The sequence below is a fragment of the Myotis nattereri genome, assembly GCF_964212035.1.
Source record: "Myotis nattereri genome assembly, chromosome: 5".
NCBI classification, from domain to species: domain Eukaryota; kingdom Metazoa; phylum Chordata; class Mammalia; order Chiroptera; family Vespertilionidae; genus Myotis; species Myotis nattereri.
In genome coordinates, this window is record NC_138080.1 from 31894625 (window position 1) to 31911067 (window position 16443).

The following is a 16443-nucleotide window of genomic DNA, read 5'->3' on the forward strand; positions in this document are numbered from 1 at the left end:
GTTGTGTGTGCTGATTTTGTCTCCTGCCTAGGGCAATGGGCTTGGGATACCATACCTCTGTTAGGGAGGGCCTCAGCTTCAAGGATTTGGGGATTGTGGCCTAAAAGGTCCTTGGGAGCCTCTGAGGAGTGGGGGAGAACACAGCTAGTGACACCAGGCTAGGTGACGGGCAGGGTCCTGGGGACAGCATGGGTGGAGGGGTGGCTGTGGTTCTTTGGTCAGGACTGGGCTGCTCGTCGAGACACCTAGGGTCCAGTCAGGTTCCAGGTTGTGATTTCCACTCTGGGCTTCCTGGCCCTACTCCCAGGGAGGCCCCGCCTTGTACTGGACCAGCCTGTGGGTGGCCCTGGCTGGATGACTGCCTGACTTCTGTTGGTGTTGGCATCTCTGTGGCACCCCAGGCCCTGGGACAGCCCCAGATGGGGTGGGGTGTCTCGACAGGAGCAGCCCTGGCAGCACACAGCTTCACAGAGCTGTTCCATCTCCTCCGTTTTGTAACCCTGGGGATGACCCAGACTTGGGTTCCAGGTGGTAGGCAGAGGACTTCAAGGCAGGGGGGTCTTCTCGCCCCACCCCCGTCAGCCCTGAGCCCAAGCTGGGCTTGCAGGGTATTCCAGGATGGTGAGTGTTCGGAAGAGCCTGGGCCTCCCTCTGTGTCACAGGGAGGCCACCCTGGGGCATGTCATCAGTACGGATGGGCTGTGCACTAATGTGTCACAGTCCTGTGCAAGTGACTGTCACATGGCTGTGTTCAAGGCTTGACATGGTGAGAGACCCATGTGTGGGGGCCTCCAGGTGATCTGTGCTGTGTGTGTGTGCGTATGTGCGTGCGCGCCCCCACACGCTTGGGTCTCCTTTCTCTCAGGCCAGTGAGGCCCAAGCAGCAGTCCCCTACTTCCCGGGAACTCCCAGCGTAGAGAAGGCTGTGATAGCGGGTGCAGCACCACTCTTCCTTGTCTCCAGCTCAGAGGCAAGGTCTACAGAGTTCATGGCCAGGTTGGGCACCATAAATAAAACCAAAGGAGGGAGGTTAACGAGGGAGACCACCACCAAGATGCTGCCAGCACCCCCTCTCTGCTTATGTCCTGAGAGACTTCAGCCTCCAGCTGGGGGACAGCAGAATGCAACTGGGACACTATAGTACATTCCCCATGGGAGACATGAGACTTGGGGACACACCCTGCCTGACATGGGCCCCGAGGGAACAGCTGGTGCTGGCAGGGTCAAGACCTGGGGCAGAAGGGTTTCAGGGTGGGGCAGGTCACAGGGACAGGAACCAGGGGTCCAGACCTCATCCACAGGGCAGGCTTGGGACCTGAGGGGGGCAGGAAAGGGGTCTCCTGGTACAACTGTGCTTATATCCTGGGACAATTGCTGAAGTATAGGGATGCTGTAAATGGGAAGGAATCAGAAGCCAGTTGATTAGCATGTTTATTAAGTTAGACCTGCAGAGCAAGGTCAGGGCCTCCACACACACACACCGCCCCCCATCAGGAGCAAACCTTCATCCTCCAGTGTGGTTTCGAGATCGAAAAGTTCTGCCTACCCCAGTAGCAACATCCCCACCCCTTGGAGGTCCCAGCTAGGCTGTTCTGTTTCTTCTGCCAACTCCAAGCTGGAAGCAGAGCCCCTACACTGGGCCCCTCTGCCTGTGTCCACAACCTGTAGCCACTTAAGTCTCCAGACCTTTGCAGTAGCTGTTTCCATTTCCTGGAGAACCATGCTGTGTTTGTGGCAAACCGCTATCCATCCCTCCACACCAGCCCCAGTAACTCCTTCCTTCCAGCCAAGTCCTGACTGACCTTGTGGGGTTAGGAGTGCCTGGGAGTGGGAGTGGGGCAGAGGCCATAGGAGCATTGGGTGAGAGTCGGAAGGAACAGCCCTGGTAGGGATGCTGAGGGTAGAGGTGGGGATGGTCATCCCAGATGAAGAAGCCAGAAAAGTGGATAGGGGTTGGGGGAGTAGAACTTGGGGTCCCTTTCTAGGCAGAAGGGTCAGGAGGACCAATAGGGCCCCACCACCAATCAGGGTCATCCTCAGAAAGCCACCAAAATGACATGCCATGCTCCTGCCTGTGTGGTCTATTTCCTAGTATGTGAAATGGGTAGGGGGGTTATGCCCAGCCCAAAGGATGGGCAGCAGCCTGTGAACTTGCATTATTGAATGATGACAACATCACTGGGTCTGAGTGAGGGACCCATACCTCGGGCCCCAGGGCGAGTCCTGCAGGATATTCATTCCACCCCATGGCCACCTAGGAAATAGGCTCCAGGGGCCAAAACCCTCCCGAGGTCACAGGACGTGTGATGACTGGCTGCACAAGGCAGTCCTGGTGCTGGTTAATCGCTCCATAAATGCCCTCTGAGGTCACTGTTAAGGGATGCGCGGCCCCGGCACCCCCACTCCAGGCAGGTGACTTGGGCCTGTTTTCCTGGACTGTGCTGCTGACTCAGGCTCCCCTTCCCACGCCCCGCCTTCCGCCTTGCAGGCACCCCCAGGCGGAAGCACAGGGCTTGGAGCGGCAGAAAAATGTCAGGGAGTCCGGCTGTGCACCCAGAAACCCAATACCCGTGGCCCAAGTAGGGGTGCGACCGAGTCGTCGACTAGGACAACCGTGACCTCGGGTTCGGTGGCATTCCATGAGCGCAGTCATTGACGGCCAAGTGGCCCGGGCCGGGCGGCACTCCTGGGCTCTGGCCCACTGGGAGGGGCGGCGATGGCCTGCGTCACTGCCCGCCCGGCTCCCTCCCACCACCCCTGCCCGCCCAAACTCCACCCAGGGAAGGCGGCGCGGATAAAGGTTCAGGGCCGCCGGTGCGGCCCCATACCTACCCCACCACGGCGCACTGGTTCTCGACCCAGGTACATTAAAGGACTGTGGTGACCTCCGACTGGCCGCGCCCGGTGAGTTGTGGGCGGGATCTCGCGGGCCAAGGAGGGGTTCCCCGCTCTAGGCTTTTAAGGTGCCCCACTTTTCTTTGTTCTTGGGACAGGCAGGGTTTGGGATACCTCCAGTCCTGGGAAGCACCCCTTCCCCCACGGGACGTGGAATGGGTGGAGCGAGGCGCAGCCAGCACCCCCTTCACAGGACCTGGGCCCCTGCCCCCCCCCCCGTCACTCCCCCTTCCCGGAGTGACCTTGAGCTAGTTGCTGTTCCAGCCTGCTTTCCGGTGTGTACGGCCTCAGTGATTTAGAGGATTCACACTAGCGAGTCTCTCCCCACGCCCGAAGTCGGTCGGCTTTGCCCTGCCCGGGACATTCTCGCGCCCCCTCCCCAGGACTCTCAGCAGCGCTCCCGGACGGGGGCCGGCAGAGGGCGCGCCAGCGCTGCTGACTCACCGCAGCCCCGAGCAGAGCCGTGCGCGCGGGCCCCACCAGGGACGCCGCGTCACGTCATAGCTCCGGCGGGTGCGACTCAAGAAGCAGGTCCAGCCCGCGAGACTGGGGTGGGACGCGAGGTAGCACCAGGGTCCCCCCGACACCGGCCACGTCACGGGATGCAGGACTCGCCATCAGCTCGTGGAGACCTCACGCCCCAAAGTCGAACCTTCCCGCGAGCCGCCGAACATGGCCCAGCCACGAGGCGCGGGTATTGCCCCTCGCTTCCGCTCGCGGTAGCTTCCCGGACGGACGCGGGAGAGGTCACGCGACATCCTGCCCATCCTGGCGCGGGGACAAAGCCGGCCCTCACGCCACACAGCTCCGGGAAGAGGTCCCGAGTCCTCCCGGGCCGCTCGCCCTTTGTTGTGGGCACCAGGCCTTATGAATGGCCCCCGGCGCGGGCGGGGGCGTGGGGGCCGGCTTCTGCGGCTCCAGCTCCGCCCCCGCCGCGCTCCCCTTGGCCACCGGGGCAGGGGCGGGGCCAGGGGCGGGCCCTGCGGCCACGTGGGGCAGCGCCGCGGCTACAGCCATTGGCCGGTAAGCGCAGCCCACTAGGCCTTCGGCGCGCGTCGATTGGCCGGCGCGGGCCGGCAGAGTAAGTAGTGAATGGGAGGGGGCGGAGGCCCCGCCCCTTGGAACGTTGCTACATTATAACTTTTTTTTCTTGTTACTTTCACCCCCAGATCTTCGGAGCGGCGGCGGCGACTGTTGCTAAGGGAGGTGACGCGCCGAGAAACGCGGCCCGACCGGCAGACGGCAGTAAGCGCGGTCAGCCAGCGGCGCCCACTCCTCCGGGACCCTCCCCCCGCGCCCGCCTAGTCTCGGTCGACTCCCGCCGCCCTTGAAAGAAGCCGCAAGTACAGTCCCCACCCCCGGAAGGCGCCCCAACGAGCCGACTCGACCCCGGAGCGCCACTGAGATTCTTGATTCGCCATTTGTTCCTGGGACCTTCTCGAAGGGGACACGCGCTGCCCCTCATACCCGGTGACCCCGAGAACCCTGGTTCGGGGAGCCCCGGCCCTGTCCGGAGGCGCGGCGAGGATTGGCGTTGCCCCGCGGACCCCAGTTCCCCAGCGCGGGCCGGGGATGGAGCCGCAGCCTGGCGGCGCCCGGAGCTGCCGGCGCGGGGCCCCTGGCGGCGCCTGCGAGCTGGGCTCCGCGGCGGATGCAGCGTCCATGAGCCTGGCCATCCACAGCACAACGGGCACTCGCTACGAGTTGTCGGTGTCCCCCGACGAGACGGTGGAGGGGCTGCGCAAGCGGCTGTCCCAGCGCCTCAAAGTGCCCAAGGAGCGCCTGGCGCTGCTCCACAAAGACACGTAGGTACCGAGCGCCGCCCTTGCCGCAGCGCACCCCTGGCCTGCTGATCCCTGTGGCCCCGGCCCCCGGACGGGAACAAAGAGCTCGCAGCTCGGGAAAGGAAGGGGGCGGCCAGACCGGGGGTGGGGGGACTGGCGCGCTCTCGGGCGCCCTCTGCTCGGCCTTGCTTGCTTCGGCCCCCTCCCCCGCCTGGGGTCGCTGCACAAAGGCTGCTGCGACGGTGCCTCCCGCTGGGCTCAGGCGACACCCCTCGAGGGACGATGGGAGCCCTGGGACGGCGCGGTGCTCCCATCTGCGGGGGTAGGGGGGCCGCTGCTGTCGCTTCCCCTGCCTGCTTCTCCGCCGGCTTCCGCATCTGCTCGGCAGGCCTCTGTGCGTCTGGCTGTCTCCTTCCACTTGCGTCTCTCTGCCCCCCTTTGTTCTCGCCACGAGCGCTCCCCTCAGCCTTCCCCTCCCCCTCCCCCATGGTATTTAAATCGCCTCCAGGCTGGGAAGCCCTCCTCCCGCTGGCCTCCGGGGACTCGCTGTGTCCATCCCCAGCGGAGGGGCCTCGGTGGGGGAGGGGCAAGAGGGGGAGGGTCTCCTTTGTCTGAACGGCGGCTGCCTACGCCAGTGAAGGAGGGAGGAGGGGGAGCCCTGCCGGGCAAAGCCCCTGAAGGCTACGTCCTGTGGCCCCACAAAGAGGAGCCCAGGGCTGGAGTTCGTGAATTACCGGCAGGGCTGGCCCTGGGGTGGCTGGGAGGGTGTCACAGGGCAAAGTGGGGCCCGGGTAAGGAAAAAAAGTGTCTTGCTGAGGTGCAAAGGGGGTGCCCCACTCCAGAGTTGGGGTTCCTTGAGAGAAGGGGTCTGAACCACTAGCATGGGGTCCCAGGACCAGATAGTGAGCCTCGCCCCCACTTTCAGGGCCCAGGGTCTAGCGGCCAGGCAGAGATGGGGGTGGGAGGACTTCTGTCTCCCTAGCAAGCACTCCCTCGGCGTCTGCTTCCGCGTCCCTGCCTGGTCTCTGCTGTAGCCTCACCCTCTTCCTTCCTCCCCCTCCCCACCCCACCCCACCAGCCGGCTCAGTTCGGGGAAGCTGCAGGAGTTCGGCGTGGGGGATGGCAGCAAGCTGACTCTCGTGCCCACCGTGGAGGCGGGCCTCATGGTAAATGGCTGAGGAGGCCCCAACATGGGAGGGCAGCGCCCTTTCATGCCAGCATGGTCCCCCTCACACCTGTCTGGGTTCCCCCCCACCTAGCAGGGCCCTCCCAGCCCCTGTGCCCAGGTGCCCGACCTAGAATGCATACTCAGGGTCTCTTCCCCTCCTTCTCTTTGTAGTCTCAGGCCTCAAGGCCAGAACAGTCTGTGATGCAGGCTCTGGAGAGCTTAACAGAGACCCAGGTGAGACTAAGTACCGCCCGCCCCTCCTTGCCCAGGGGCTAGCAGGCCCCGAGCCCAACCCCTCTGGAGAGCCTGGGGTTGTTTCTGTTCGGAGGAGGCCTGTGGGGAGGGGACTGGAGCTGCTCCGCCTTCTTGCCAGCTTGGCCTGGTCACCCAGCTTCCTCTTCCTCCTCCCCCCAAGCACTCACCACCTGACCTTGAGGGCCTTCTCTCCCACGGTGGCTGCCATGGGGGATGGGGGCCCAGCTTTCACAAGCCTGCCTGCGGGTGACCTTAGCCCAGGCTCCCACCCCCGGGGCCTGTGTCCCTGAGTGCCCCCCCTCCAGGGCCACTGAAGTTTCCCCAGAGCGACCTTTATAAAATTTCTGCTAGTGGGGAGAGGGAGGGGCTGGCCTGGGTGACACTCCTTCCGCCTTTCGTGACCCCATTGTGAGGGGTGGGTAGTCACCCCTCCCCCTCCTCTTTCTGGCCTTTGTTCTCTGCCCCAAAAGGGGAGGGGAGGGGAGGGGAGGGGCGGGGTGGGGGCAACCAGGCACCCAGCGAGGCCAACACAGGATGTTAGGAAAATATTTAGTAAGCAGCCTGGAGGAAGATGAGGAGGGAGGCCTGGGCTGGCCCACACCCAGGTTCCCGGTTTTGTTGCAGCCTTTCCCCCCTCCTTTTCTCATTTTTCTGGCGGCAGGGCCTCCTCCCAGGAGGGTGACACAGGCCTCAGCTATCCGCCTGCTGCCAGGGTGGGGGAAGCAGGCTGCTGCCCTCCCCTAGAGGGGGTGGGCAGGTTCTAGGCCTCCCTGTCTGGGCTGGCCAGCCGCAGGAAACCTGCTCAGCCGCTTCCCTTCCTCCTGCCTGAGGCCCTCGCCCCCTCCCCGACATGTAGCATCCTGCCCTCACCAGCCGGCTAGTGTGGAAGAGGGGGGAGAGCAGTAGCTGGGTGGTCTGCCATCAGGAGGGGTAGCCAGGTGGGGAAGAACAGGAGTCCTGGGAGCCCCAGGGTGTCTCCTAATTTCCTGGGGCAGATGTGAACTGAGCTCCCTACTCTTGGGGGGGTGATGTGGTTGCCAGGGGGGCCCTCTGTGTTTGGTTCACATCCGCCCCGGGGTGCCTGCGAGGGAGATAGGGAGGGGGGCTGGGTGGATTGACTGGGCTCCCAGGGCTGCTCCCTGCCTGGCACCACATCATGCCTGCCCGGTTGCCCTCCCCAGGGAGGAAGTTGCGGGAGGGAGTGGGTGTGGGGGGGGGTGACCCAGCTGCTCTTGGGAGCTACCCCAGGCCCTTTCTGCAAGGGGCATTTCTGGGAGTGGGGGAGGGTCATGCAGACTGGGCTGGGAGATGGGGGCTTCTCACTGCCTGCCTCCCTCGCCTCCTCCCCAAGGCCCCCAAGCAGAGAAGGTTACGCCAGCCGCTGCCAGGGGAGAGCTGGGAGGCGGTTGTTCTGAGTCATCCAGCCTCTGTCACTTCTCAGAAACCTCCCCCCCGCACCCACCCCAGCCCGGCCCCTGGGGACAGTTCTGTGCTAGCCAGGCCCCACTGCAGACGGGTCAGAGGCACCTCACACCCTCGGTGAAGGGGGACCCCAATTGGAAGGTTCATGTTTGCATGGGCTGTGTTCAGGCCCTGCGGGACCCTGGCTCCAGGGAACCAGTCAGGGCCCCTTCCCACAGTGACGCCTCTCTCTCAGCCTCCGCCCCGCCCAGGACAGATAAATATTTATCTTGAGAAAGCAAAGGTTAGGATGAAGAATTTGTCCGGCAATTCCACCCACTTGCTGCCCACCCCTGTGGCTTAACTGGGAGGGGGCCTGAGATAGGTCTCTCATAATCATAGGCAGAGAGGATCTGGGGGTTTGAGAGGGTGGGGGAAGGCACAAGGTGAGGGTTATTTGAGGGCAGTGACCTCTGGCTAGGCCCCGCCCCCTCTGGCCTCAGTTTCCCCTTAAAAGAACCAAGCTGGCCAAGGAGGGCCAGGCCCCCCTGTCTGACCTGCCTCTGTCCCCCACAGCCCCCAGCGGCGCCCGGGCCGGGCCGGGCTGGCGGAGGCGGCTTCCGGAAATACCGATTCATTTTATTTAAGCATCCGTGGCACCGACAGGGACCCCAGAGCCCAGAGAGGGGCGGCGAGAGGCCCCAGGTCACACAGCGTGGGGGGGCTGGGCCGGGACGGGCTGGGCGCCTAGGGCTGGGACCCTGGGGTTGACGGGCCACTCTCTGCAGGTCAGTGACTTCTTGTCAGGCCGCTCACCGCTGACCTTGGCTCTTCGAGTGGGTGACCACATGATGTTCGTCCAGCTTCAACTTGCAGCCCAGCACGCCCCACTACAACACCGCCATGTGCTGGCAGCTGCAACCGCTGCCACCCGTGGGGACCCCAGCATGACCACTCCTGTGTCCTCTCCCTGCCGGCCAGTGTCCAGTACTGTCCGTGTCCCCCCAGTGCCCACCAGCCCTGCACCTGCATCCCCCTCACCTGTAACAGCCGGCTCCTTCCGTTCCCACTCAGCCCCCACCACCTGCCCCGAGGTGAGTCTGGGAAGGGCTTATCCTTCAAACCCAAGGGTGGGCTGTTTGGAGGGGGTGGAGAAGGGACTCAGAGCCCCTACTGCATGTTTCAAAGGCCATCGCTGGATCCTGGGCCGGTGGGTGGTCCCGGACCCTGAACCCCAAGGCCTTTTCTTATACCCTAAGCTATGTCCCCCTATTCCATCAGCAGATGGACTGTTCCCCTGCTGCCAGTGCCCGGGCCAGCCCCACATCCACCCCTGGGGGCAGCCCCACCTCCCGTTCCCGAAAACCTGGTGCCATTATCGAGAGCTTCGTGAACCACGCCCCAGGGGTCTTCTCAGGGACCTTCTCTGGTAGGTATCATGGCTTCTGTGTTGTCCCAGCAGTGGTCACATGCACACACCTCAGGGGTGGGACACTCGCCATCCCACCCTCAGATCGTGACCCCACAGCAGGCTTTGTGTGTACCCATGTGTGGGTGGGAGTCTTTGTGTCACTCTTGCCCCAGGGTCCCATCCCTTGGGCATTCACCAAGACGCTCTGCCCCCTGTAGGCACGCTGCACCCCAATTGCCAGGACAGCAGTGGGCGGCCGCGGCGGGACATCGGCACCATCCTGCAGATCCTCAACGACCTCCTGAGTGCCACGCGGCACTACCAGGGCATGCCCCCATCACTGACCCAACTGCGTTGCCACGCCCAGTGTGCACCTGCCTCTCCCGCCTCAGACCTCACCCCAAAAACTACCTCCTGTGAGAAGCTGGTGGCCTCGGCCCCGGCCGCCCTGAGCCAGGCCCGCCTGGGCAAGCCCACGGGTGAGTGTCCAAGGCGCCCCACCCATTCTCACCGCTCAAGGCCCCTCTGTGTAGAGCTCGGAGCAGCTGACCCCCCTCAGGCTGGGGAGGCACCAGCTGCCGGTCGGCCTGCCCCGAAAGAGCCCGGAGAGAAGGGAGTGTGTGTTGGGCACACAAAGTGTCCTTGTGCCTCCCGAGGGGAGCGGGGCTCCCCCTCACCTCCTCCTCGGGCACTTTCTCCAGATGGCAGGTGGAGCCTCTGAATGGCCCAGCCATGCGAAGGGAGGGGGGCTGGCTTCCCCTCCTCGATGGCCCCGTGTTCCCCCACTTGTTTTTTCCCTATGAATCCGGAGTCTCGCAGACTGGTGATGCCACTCTGTCCAGTGGGCCCCCAGCCCAAGCCACGAAGGGGAAACCATGGCCAGAGCTCGAGTTCCTCTGTCACAGAAGCAGCTGGAAGGGCTCGAGCTGCAGTTAATTCATGCGGTGACTGTGTCTTGAGTGCTTGTCTTGGACACGGCCCTGCCCTCACAGGGCTCACAGCTGGTGTGCTGGACTTTCAGACAAGTTTTAATAAACCCACAGCTCCCAGGAGTCTGCTGGAGATTCATTCCCTGGATACTCTTGATCAACTCCCTCAATGGAACTAGTGTCCAGGAGGCCCTGGACTGTGCCTAATGCTGGGGGGCATTTGCTGGGGGTCCAGCCTCTCCCCGGGGGTCATGGTCATTGCTTCCTTTACAGGGGACCGGCTGCGGCAGACGGAGAACCGAGCCACCCGCTGCAAGGTGGAGCGCCTGCAGCTGCTGCTCCAGCAGAAACGGCTCCGCAGAAAGGCTCGGAGGGATGCCCGAGGCCCCTACCACTGGCCACCCAGCCGCAAGGCCGGCCGCAGCGACAGCAGCCCCGGAGGCAGCGGTGGCAGCCCCAGTGAGGCTTCGGGCTTGGGCCTTGACTTCGAGGAATCTGTCTGGAAGCCAGAAGTTAACCCCGACATCAAGTCAGAGTTCGTGGTGGCCTAGAAACCTTGTCCCTCACCCCTGCCCAGGGTGGCTGGGAGCATCGCCCAGCTCAGGAGGGCAGGCAGTGGGCACTGCAGGAGGCCCCTCCCTCTTCAGCCAGCGTCCTGGTTTTTTAAAATTTTCAATTCTTACCATGGTTTTCCAAACCCTCCGTGGCCTTGGGTTCCTGCCTCCTCGGTTCAGCCTCACATCTCCCCACCTCTTCCTCTGTACCCCCACCCTCCCTCAGCCACGCAGGGTCCTTCCCTGCCCACCTTCCCAAGCTCCAAATATGTAGCAGTCTGTCCAGATGGTTCAGAGCAGAAATGAGGAAGAAGCCCCCCCCCCCCCTTCCGCCAGCTCTGATGCTCCACCCCACCCCCCCTTCAGGTTTAAGTCTAAAATGTAGATGCCTCATTTGCACTTTACAGACAGGAGGGGGCCACAGAGAAGAGAACCCCCACTGCCAATTCTGGTCTCCGCCTACCCAGCAGGGCCCCGCGGGGCTCCAAACACCTCACAGGACCCACAGCTGCACCAACCAGGGGCTGTCTCTTCCACGTCTGTACTACTTTCTCTTCTTAGTTTCTTTTTCCTGGAAAAGAAAAGCTGTTTCAGGGGAGGCTGGCCAGAACCTGCCTTGGAGTGCGGGTCTGGGTGTAGTCAGTACCCTTTCCTGGCAGAGAAGGGACGGAGGGGAACAGACTTGCTGCCTGCCTTTGCTGGCCACGCACTGTGTGACGCTCTTCTGATGCCACTCTCCAACCCCACATCTTTTTTTTTTTCCTGAGCTCTGGGTATTTATAGACTGTTAATTTTCTGACTGAGCCAATAGTAGTTGGGAATCTCTTGAAAAATCAGGAGAGAAATTGCTGTGGGGTCGGGGAGATGCCCCCAGCCCTACTTCTCAGCCCAACCTGAGTGATCTGGGCCTGTGGACTGTGTCGGGGTGACTCTCCTGCAACCTGGAGGGGAGGGGGTGCTGAGCTGTGAATCTCATGGTTAGGGGCTACACTGTAGCATTAACCCCTTGGGAGGGTTGCTGCTGGTCTAATTTGGAACCTCCCCACTCATGCCCATGCCCCAGGGGTCTTCAGCCCCAGAGCAGAGGGACAGGAACCTCCCCTTAATTGGGGCCATTTCAATGTGGGTGGAGTTTATTTTTCATTCACTTTTTTTTACTGATAAATGGAGATGTCTGGGCCTTTCCCCCCACACACACACCTGTCTGTCCTGCAGGATACCCCACCCCCTGCCTGTCTCCCTCCTTTTGTCCTACTTGTAGTTGAACTCCCCCAGGTCCTCACTCCTTCCCCATATGTGTTTCAAGTTAATGGTTTCAGATGTGAACATCATGTGTTAACTGTAGCTCTGTAAATTTTTTTTGTGGGCGGGGTGGGCGGGGAGGAGGGGTCAGAAAGTTAGGGGTCAGAGATTTGTTTTTCTAAAAGGAGAGAAGAGGGGCAGATTTGTTTTTGAAAAACTGTCTTGGATACCTATTTAAATGTGTGTTCTCTTTTATTTTGAACAATTTTTAAGTAATGTCTATACGCCCAGGCAGGAACCACCCTTGCCCGGCCCCCCTCCCTCACCATGCCCAGCCCCTGAAGAAAGCATTACCAGTCCTGGGGGTTGGGGTCGGGCTGTGGGGTGTGCCTGCACTTTTCGTGAGTTTCCTGTATGAAAAAAGGCCTACACAAACACCAACACCATGATTTCAAGTAATAAAAAGACGCAAGTGAAAGTCCCTCCTGCTCCGCTGGGGCGAGGGAGGGCTGTTCCAGAGCTTGATAACTAGTGGTCTTACATGCCTGGGAGGGGTGCCTTTATGAGGTGGCATGCTGGGTCTCCCACCATCTTGGGTGTGAGTGGATCCCATAACATCCCAGGCCCCCTCCCTGATTGAGGGTGAGAGTGAGCAGGAAGCTGCCCCTGCAGAGGAGTGGCAGGTAGGCCGCCACCAGTGCCCAAGGCCCGAAGTCCAGGGTATGGGTAGGGGATGTGTGGGGCCTTACCCTCTCAGTTCCCTGCTCTGGTTGGCCCAGACTTGAGCCCCCACCCCCTCTCTAGTAAGGAATCCATCATTCCCAGGGCCTGGGGCTGTTGTGCAAGGCCACCAGGCCCAGTGTGAACTCTCCCTGGCCTTGCATTCCAGCACTCCCGGACCCTGACCTTCATGCATCCAGCCTCCAGGAACAACCCTCTCGCCTGGGAAGTTTCTCAGTTTGTCTCCCACTTCTCTGGGATCTCACCTTCATCTACTTGGGGTTGGACAGTCACAGGACAATCACTTACTTTACATGGATTCCCTCATTTCGCAAGTACTGCTTCCTAAGATAATTACACCTCCCATTTCATAGAGGAGAAAACACTGGTCCAGAGGGTGACTACCACCCCTGGCCGATTTTTTAAATTGGAGATTGATTTGTTGTTCCAGTTATTTATGCACTCATTGGTTGATTCTTTTAATTTCTATTTATTGATTTTAGAGAGAGGAAGGGAGAAAGAAACATCAATTTGCTCAAATTATTTTATGCATTCACTGATTCTTGTTTGTGCCCTAACCAGGAATCTAACCCGAAATCTTGGTATATGAAAAGATGTTCTCACAGGTATCTGGCCAGGCCTCCCTGGCTGGTTTCTGATGGCCCAAGCTCCTGCCCTCCCAAGGCCCAGCTCCCTGGGACCCCAGAAGGAAGGGAAAGGTTCCCTCCCAGAAATACCCTGGGGGCATCTTGTGGAGGCACTGGGGCCCCTCCCACCATCCGTTCACCCCCAAATCATCTTTGCCCGCTCACAGCAAAAAGGAATCAGGGTGCCCAGGTCAGGCTGATCACTTCAGACCTGTGTCAACGGAGCAAACGCCCCCGCCGGTGGTGGAAGCGTGGGTGGGGCAGTTCAGGTGGAACCCCCGCCTACGCAATCCGGCTGGAGGGAGGGGGAGGGTCAGGGCCTAGCGCTGTGACCACCGCATAGCTGGGTGGGGGGTGCAGAGGGAGGGTGTCCACTCAGGAACACGCTGAATCACGGGGCTGAGTATGCACAATGCAGGGCGGGGAACACTTGCCCTGATGCCCCGGAACTTACTCCCTCTGGGCGCAGCCCCGGAATCAAGAGTCACGGCCCTGCCCGGGGGTCCTAAGAAGACTCCACCCCGCCTGGGGCTGAGGGCCGCAGTGCAGACACCTACAGGAAGTGCGGGTGGGGTGCCCACCCGAGGTGTTGCAGCGGCGGGAGGTCAGACCATGCAGGAGTAGGAGGCACGGAAAGGTAAACTGAGGCCCAGGGAGAGCAGGGACTACTGGGGCCGCAAGTGTTGGGGTTGGCCCTGAACCGCCCCCTCCCCCATTAACGAAAAAGATGAATGGGAAGAGGCGGCCCCGGAAACCACAGGGATGGAAACGTGGTTTCCAGGGCAACGCGCCTTGGCACGGCTCTTACGTCACCGTACAGCGGGCGCCCCGCCCGCCCCCTACCGCGCGTCGGCGGCCCAGGCCCCGCCTGCCGCCGGTGACGCCTCCTCGGTGGGTGCGCGCTGGGCCTCGCACACGCCAACAGGGGGCGGGGCTGCCTTCCCGAGGCGGGACCGAGCCCCGGCCGGGCCGAGGGCGCCCGTGTGGCGCGGAGGCGTTAGGCCCCTCTGGCCGCAGTTTTGACGCCGGCGGATAGCTTCTGACGGAAGAGGAGGCGGGTCCGGGGGCGCCGCCCGCCCCCCGCCCCCCGCCCCCCGCCCCCTCCTGCATCGGCGCGCTCGAGTGCGCCCCTTCTTCTACGCCCAGGTATTGACTGCTGGCCCCTCCCCAACGTCCCCGTGTGCGTGACCCCAGGCTGGAGGAGTGCTGCAGTCCCCAAGCTGGGAAGCCCAGGAGACCCAATGGGAAGAGGACACTTGGAATGAGGCTTTGCCCGTGGAATAGGAGTTTGACAAATAGAGGAAGAGGCAACGGGGGCCCCAGGCGTGTGCAAAGACCAGGAGACATAAAAGCAGGAATCAGGTGAAGGGAGCAGAAGCCAGAACATCCAGGATGGACAGTGGCTGGACGCTGGGCCTGGACTTAGGGGAGAGGCCTGAGAAGGGACAAATGGGGCTGGAGCCTCCTCTGAAGGGGCCTCTTGTTCAGAGAGATGACTGGCAAAAGGGCTGCAGGGAGCTGGGAGACTGGAGGAAGGTGCCCCTATGAGCTCCTGGCACCTGGCCAGCCTCCAGGCAGAGATTGCTGAGGACCCGAGAGGGAGAGGTTAGGGTGGCAGGAAGTTCATGTCGCTGCCTGGGTGTGGCTCAGATTAGTTCTGTGACCAGAAGTCACTCAGAGAAGTCAACAGTCAGTGTGAACAGGGTAGGCTTTGCCAGCTGGGGAGGACGTGAGCCAAACCATTGGTCCAAGGCAAAGGGCTTAAGGCTGGGATGAGGGTCAAGGATGGTGGTGTTGACTGGCTGGTGTGGACACCAAGGTGTGGACCTGAATGCAGGTGGTGGCTCACAGGTTGGCCGTGCTCCTGGGGTGATGAGGCCACTGTGGGTGGTCAGGAGAAGGTCACTGGGGTCATGGCTTTCTACTTGAGGCCAGAGTCCTCTGTGGGTGGCCAGATGGGTCACGGTGGCTAGCTGCATGGTGGTGTTGAAATGCCAAAGGCCAGAGTCAGTCCTGGGTCGCTTGGGGAAGACATTAGGGAGCCAGGCCCCTGGCCAGGAGCCTTCTGGTGAGATGGGAGTGAGTGGTATGCCACCAGGGACAGCTGCACCCCAAGCACTGGGCAAGCGCCCCGGGACACAGCCACCCCCAGCAGACCTCGTGGAATCTGCCCTTCTCTGCAGGCTCATTGGGAATGGCAGTTACCAAGCCAAGGGTGCTGCGGCCCAACCCAGGAGTCTTGACTCCAGTCCCACCCACGGCTGCCCAACCCTGGGAAGGCAGAGGACCAGTGGCCTCTGGTGTAATTCTAACCAGGTGAGCAGCCCGCCTGTGGGTGGGGGCAGGGCCCCTGTCACCTGGGGCCCTGCTTCCCAACTGCCCTACCCTGATCCTGTGTCCTTGGCCAACTGCCTCATGTCTGCCCCTGGTCTCTATCCTTCTCTGCCTGCCTCTCCTCCTTCTGCCCAGTTCTCTTTCTCTGTCTTCAGCCCCTTTCTTTTTGCCCTGCTCAGCCTCTCAGCCTGTCTTTGTTCTTGTATGGGTCTCCTTCTATTTTCGTCTCGTCTCTGTCCCACCAGCCCCTCCACTACTTCCGCCCCATCTCTGGAAGCCCCCTCCTCATGCTTGGCACATTCTGGCCTCCACCCCCACCTCAGTGCCCCTCCCTGGAGCCAGCTACTGCTGCCTTAGGTGCCCAGGACCAAGGGAGTGGGGTTTGGACCAAGGTTACAGGTCTGGGAGCAGATAGGGGTGGGGAGGGTATCCCCTAACCCTTCTGGAATGTGGGCAGGGCCAGTCCCAGGAAGTGGCAGGGAAAGGCAGCCCCCACAGGCTGGCCCCAACTGCATTCCCACACACACACTCCCCAGATGCTCCCCACAGGCCTCCTGGAGAAACAACACCACCTCAGACTCCCACACAGGGCCCCTCACAGCCCCAGATAGACTAATCCACCTTCTTGCTGGACACTCACATGTAGCACCCTTCTTCACAGTTCATCAGCACCCTGCTCTGCAACGTAGCAACCCTAATACACAACACCCCCCACACACCCCCCCAAACCAGCTCCAACCCACACTTTGGTCCCACCACAACCTCAGTCAACTGAGTGACCCTCAAATCAAACTGCACCTCAACTCTTAGCTTAGACAAGATCTCCCTTAAGAAAAGTACAAAATTGGAAGTTACACTGGCAGCTGGCACCCAGGTCCTGGAAGAGTTGCTCACCCAAGGCAGTGTCCTCCCCAGACACACCCAGCACTCAGCTACAGACGCACCCACACAGGCCCAACTGGAGCCTCGCCAGGTGATTCTGGTGGGGACAGGTGCAGGGGGGTGTGGGCACATGTGTGGGCTGGTTGCCGCACAGCTCTTCCCTGAATCCCTGCAGCTGTCAGGGGAGGGGGCACTCTACCTTTGTGTCACTCCAGTGCTGC

General features: G+C 61.7%; 1 protein-coding gene across 2 annotated transcripts; it reads left to right on the forward strand.

Annotated features, from left to right (window-relative positions):
• Nucleotides 1-4064: 4064 nt before the first annotated feature.
• On the forward strand, nucleotides 4065-11875 carry MIDN (midnolin; the record flags this gene model as incomplete). Of its 2 annotated transcripts, XM_081093207.1 has the most annotated exons (8): nucleotides 4468-4700; nucleotides 5758-5845; nucleotides 6019-6081; nucleotides 8080-8208; nucleotides 8292-8597; nucleotides 8785-8932; nucleotides 9133-9393; nucleotides 10117-11869. In XM_081093207.1, the coding sequence occupies 8 exons, from the start codon at nucleotides 4468-4470 to the stop codon at nucleotides 10392-10394; spliced, it is 1506 nt and encodes a 501-aa protein (XP_080949333.1). In that variant the 3' UTR covers nucleotides 10395-11869. The 2 variants fall into 2 exon arrangements, with proteins under 2 accessions (XP_080949332.1, XP_080949333.1); XM_081093206.1 differs by lacking the exon at nucleotides 8080-8208 and having other exon boundaries at nucleotides 4065-4700; nucleotides 10117-11875.
• Nucleotides 11876-16443: the final 4568 nt, after the last annotated feature.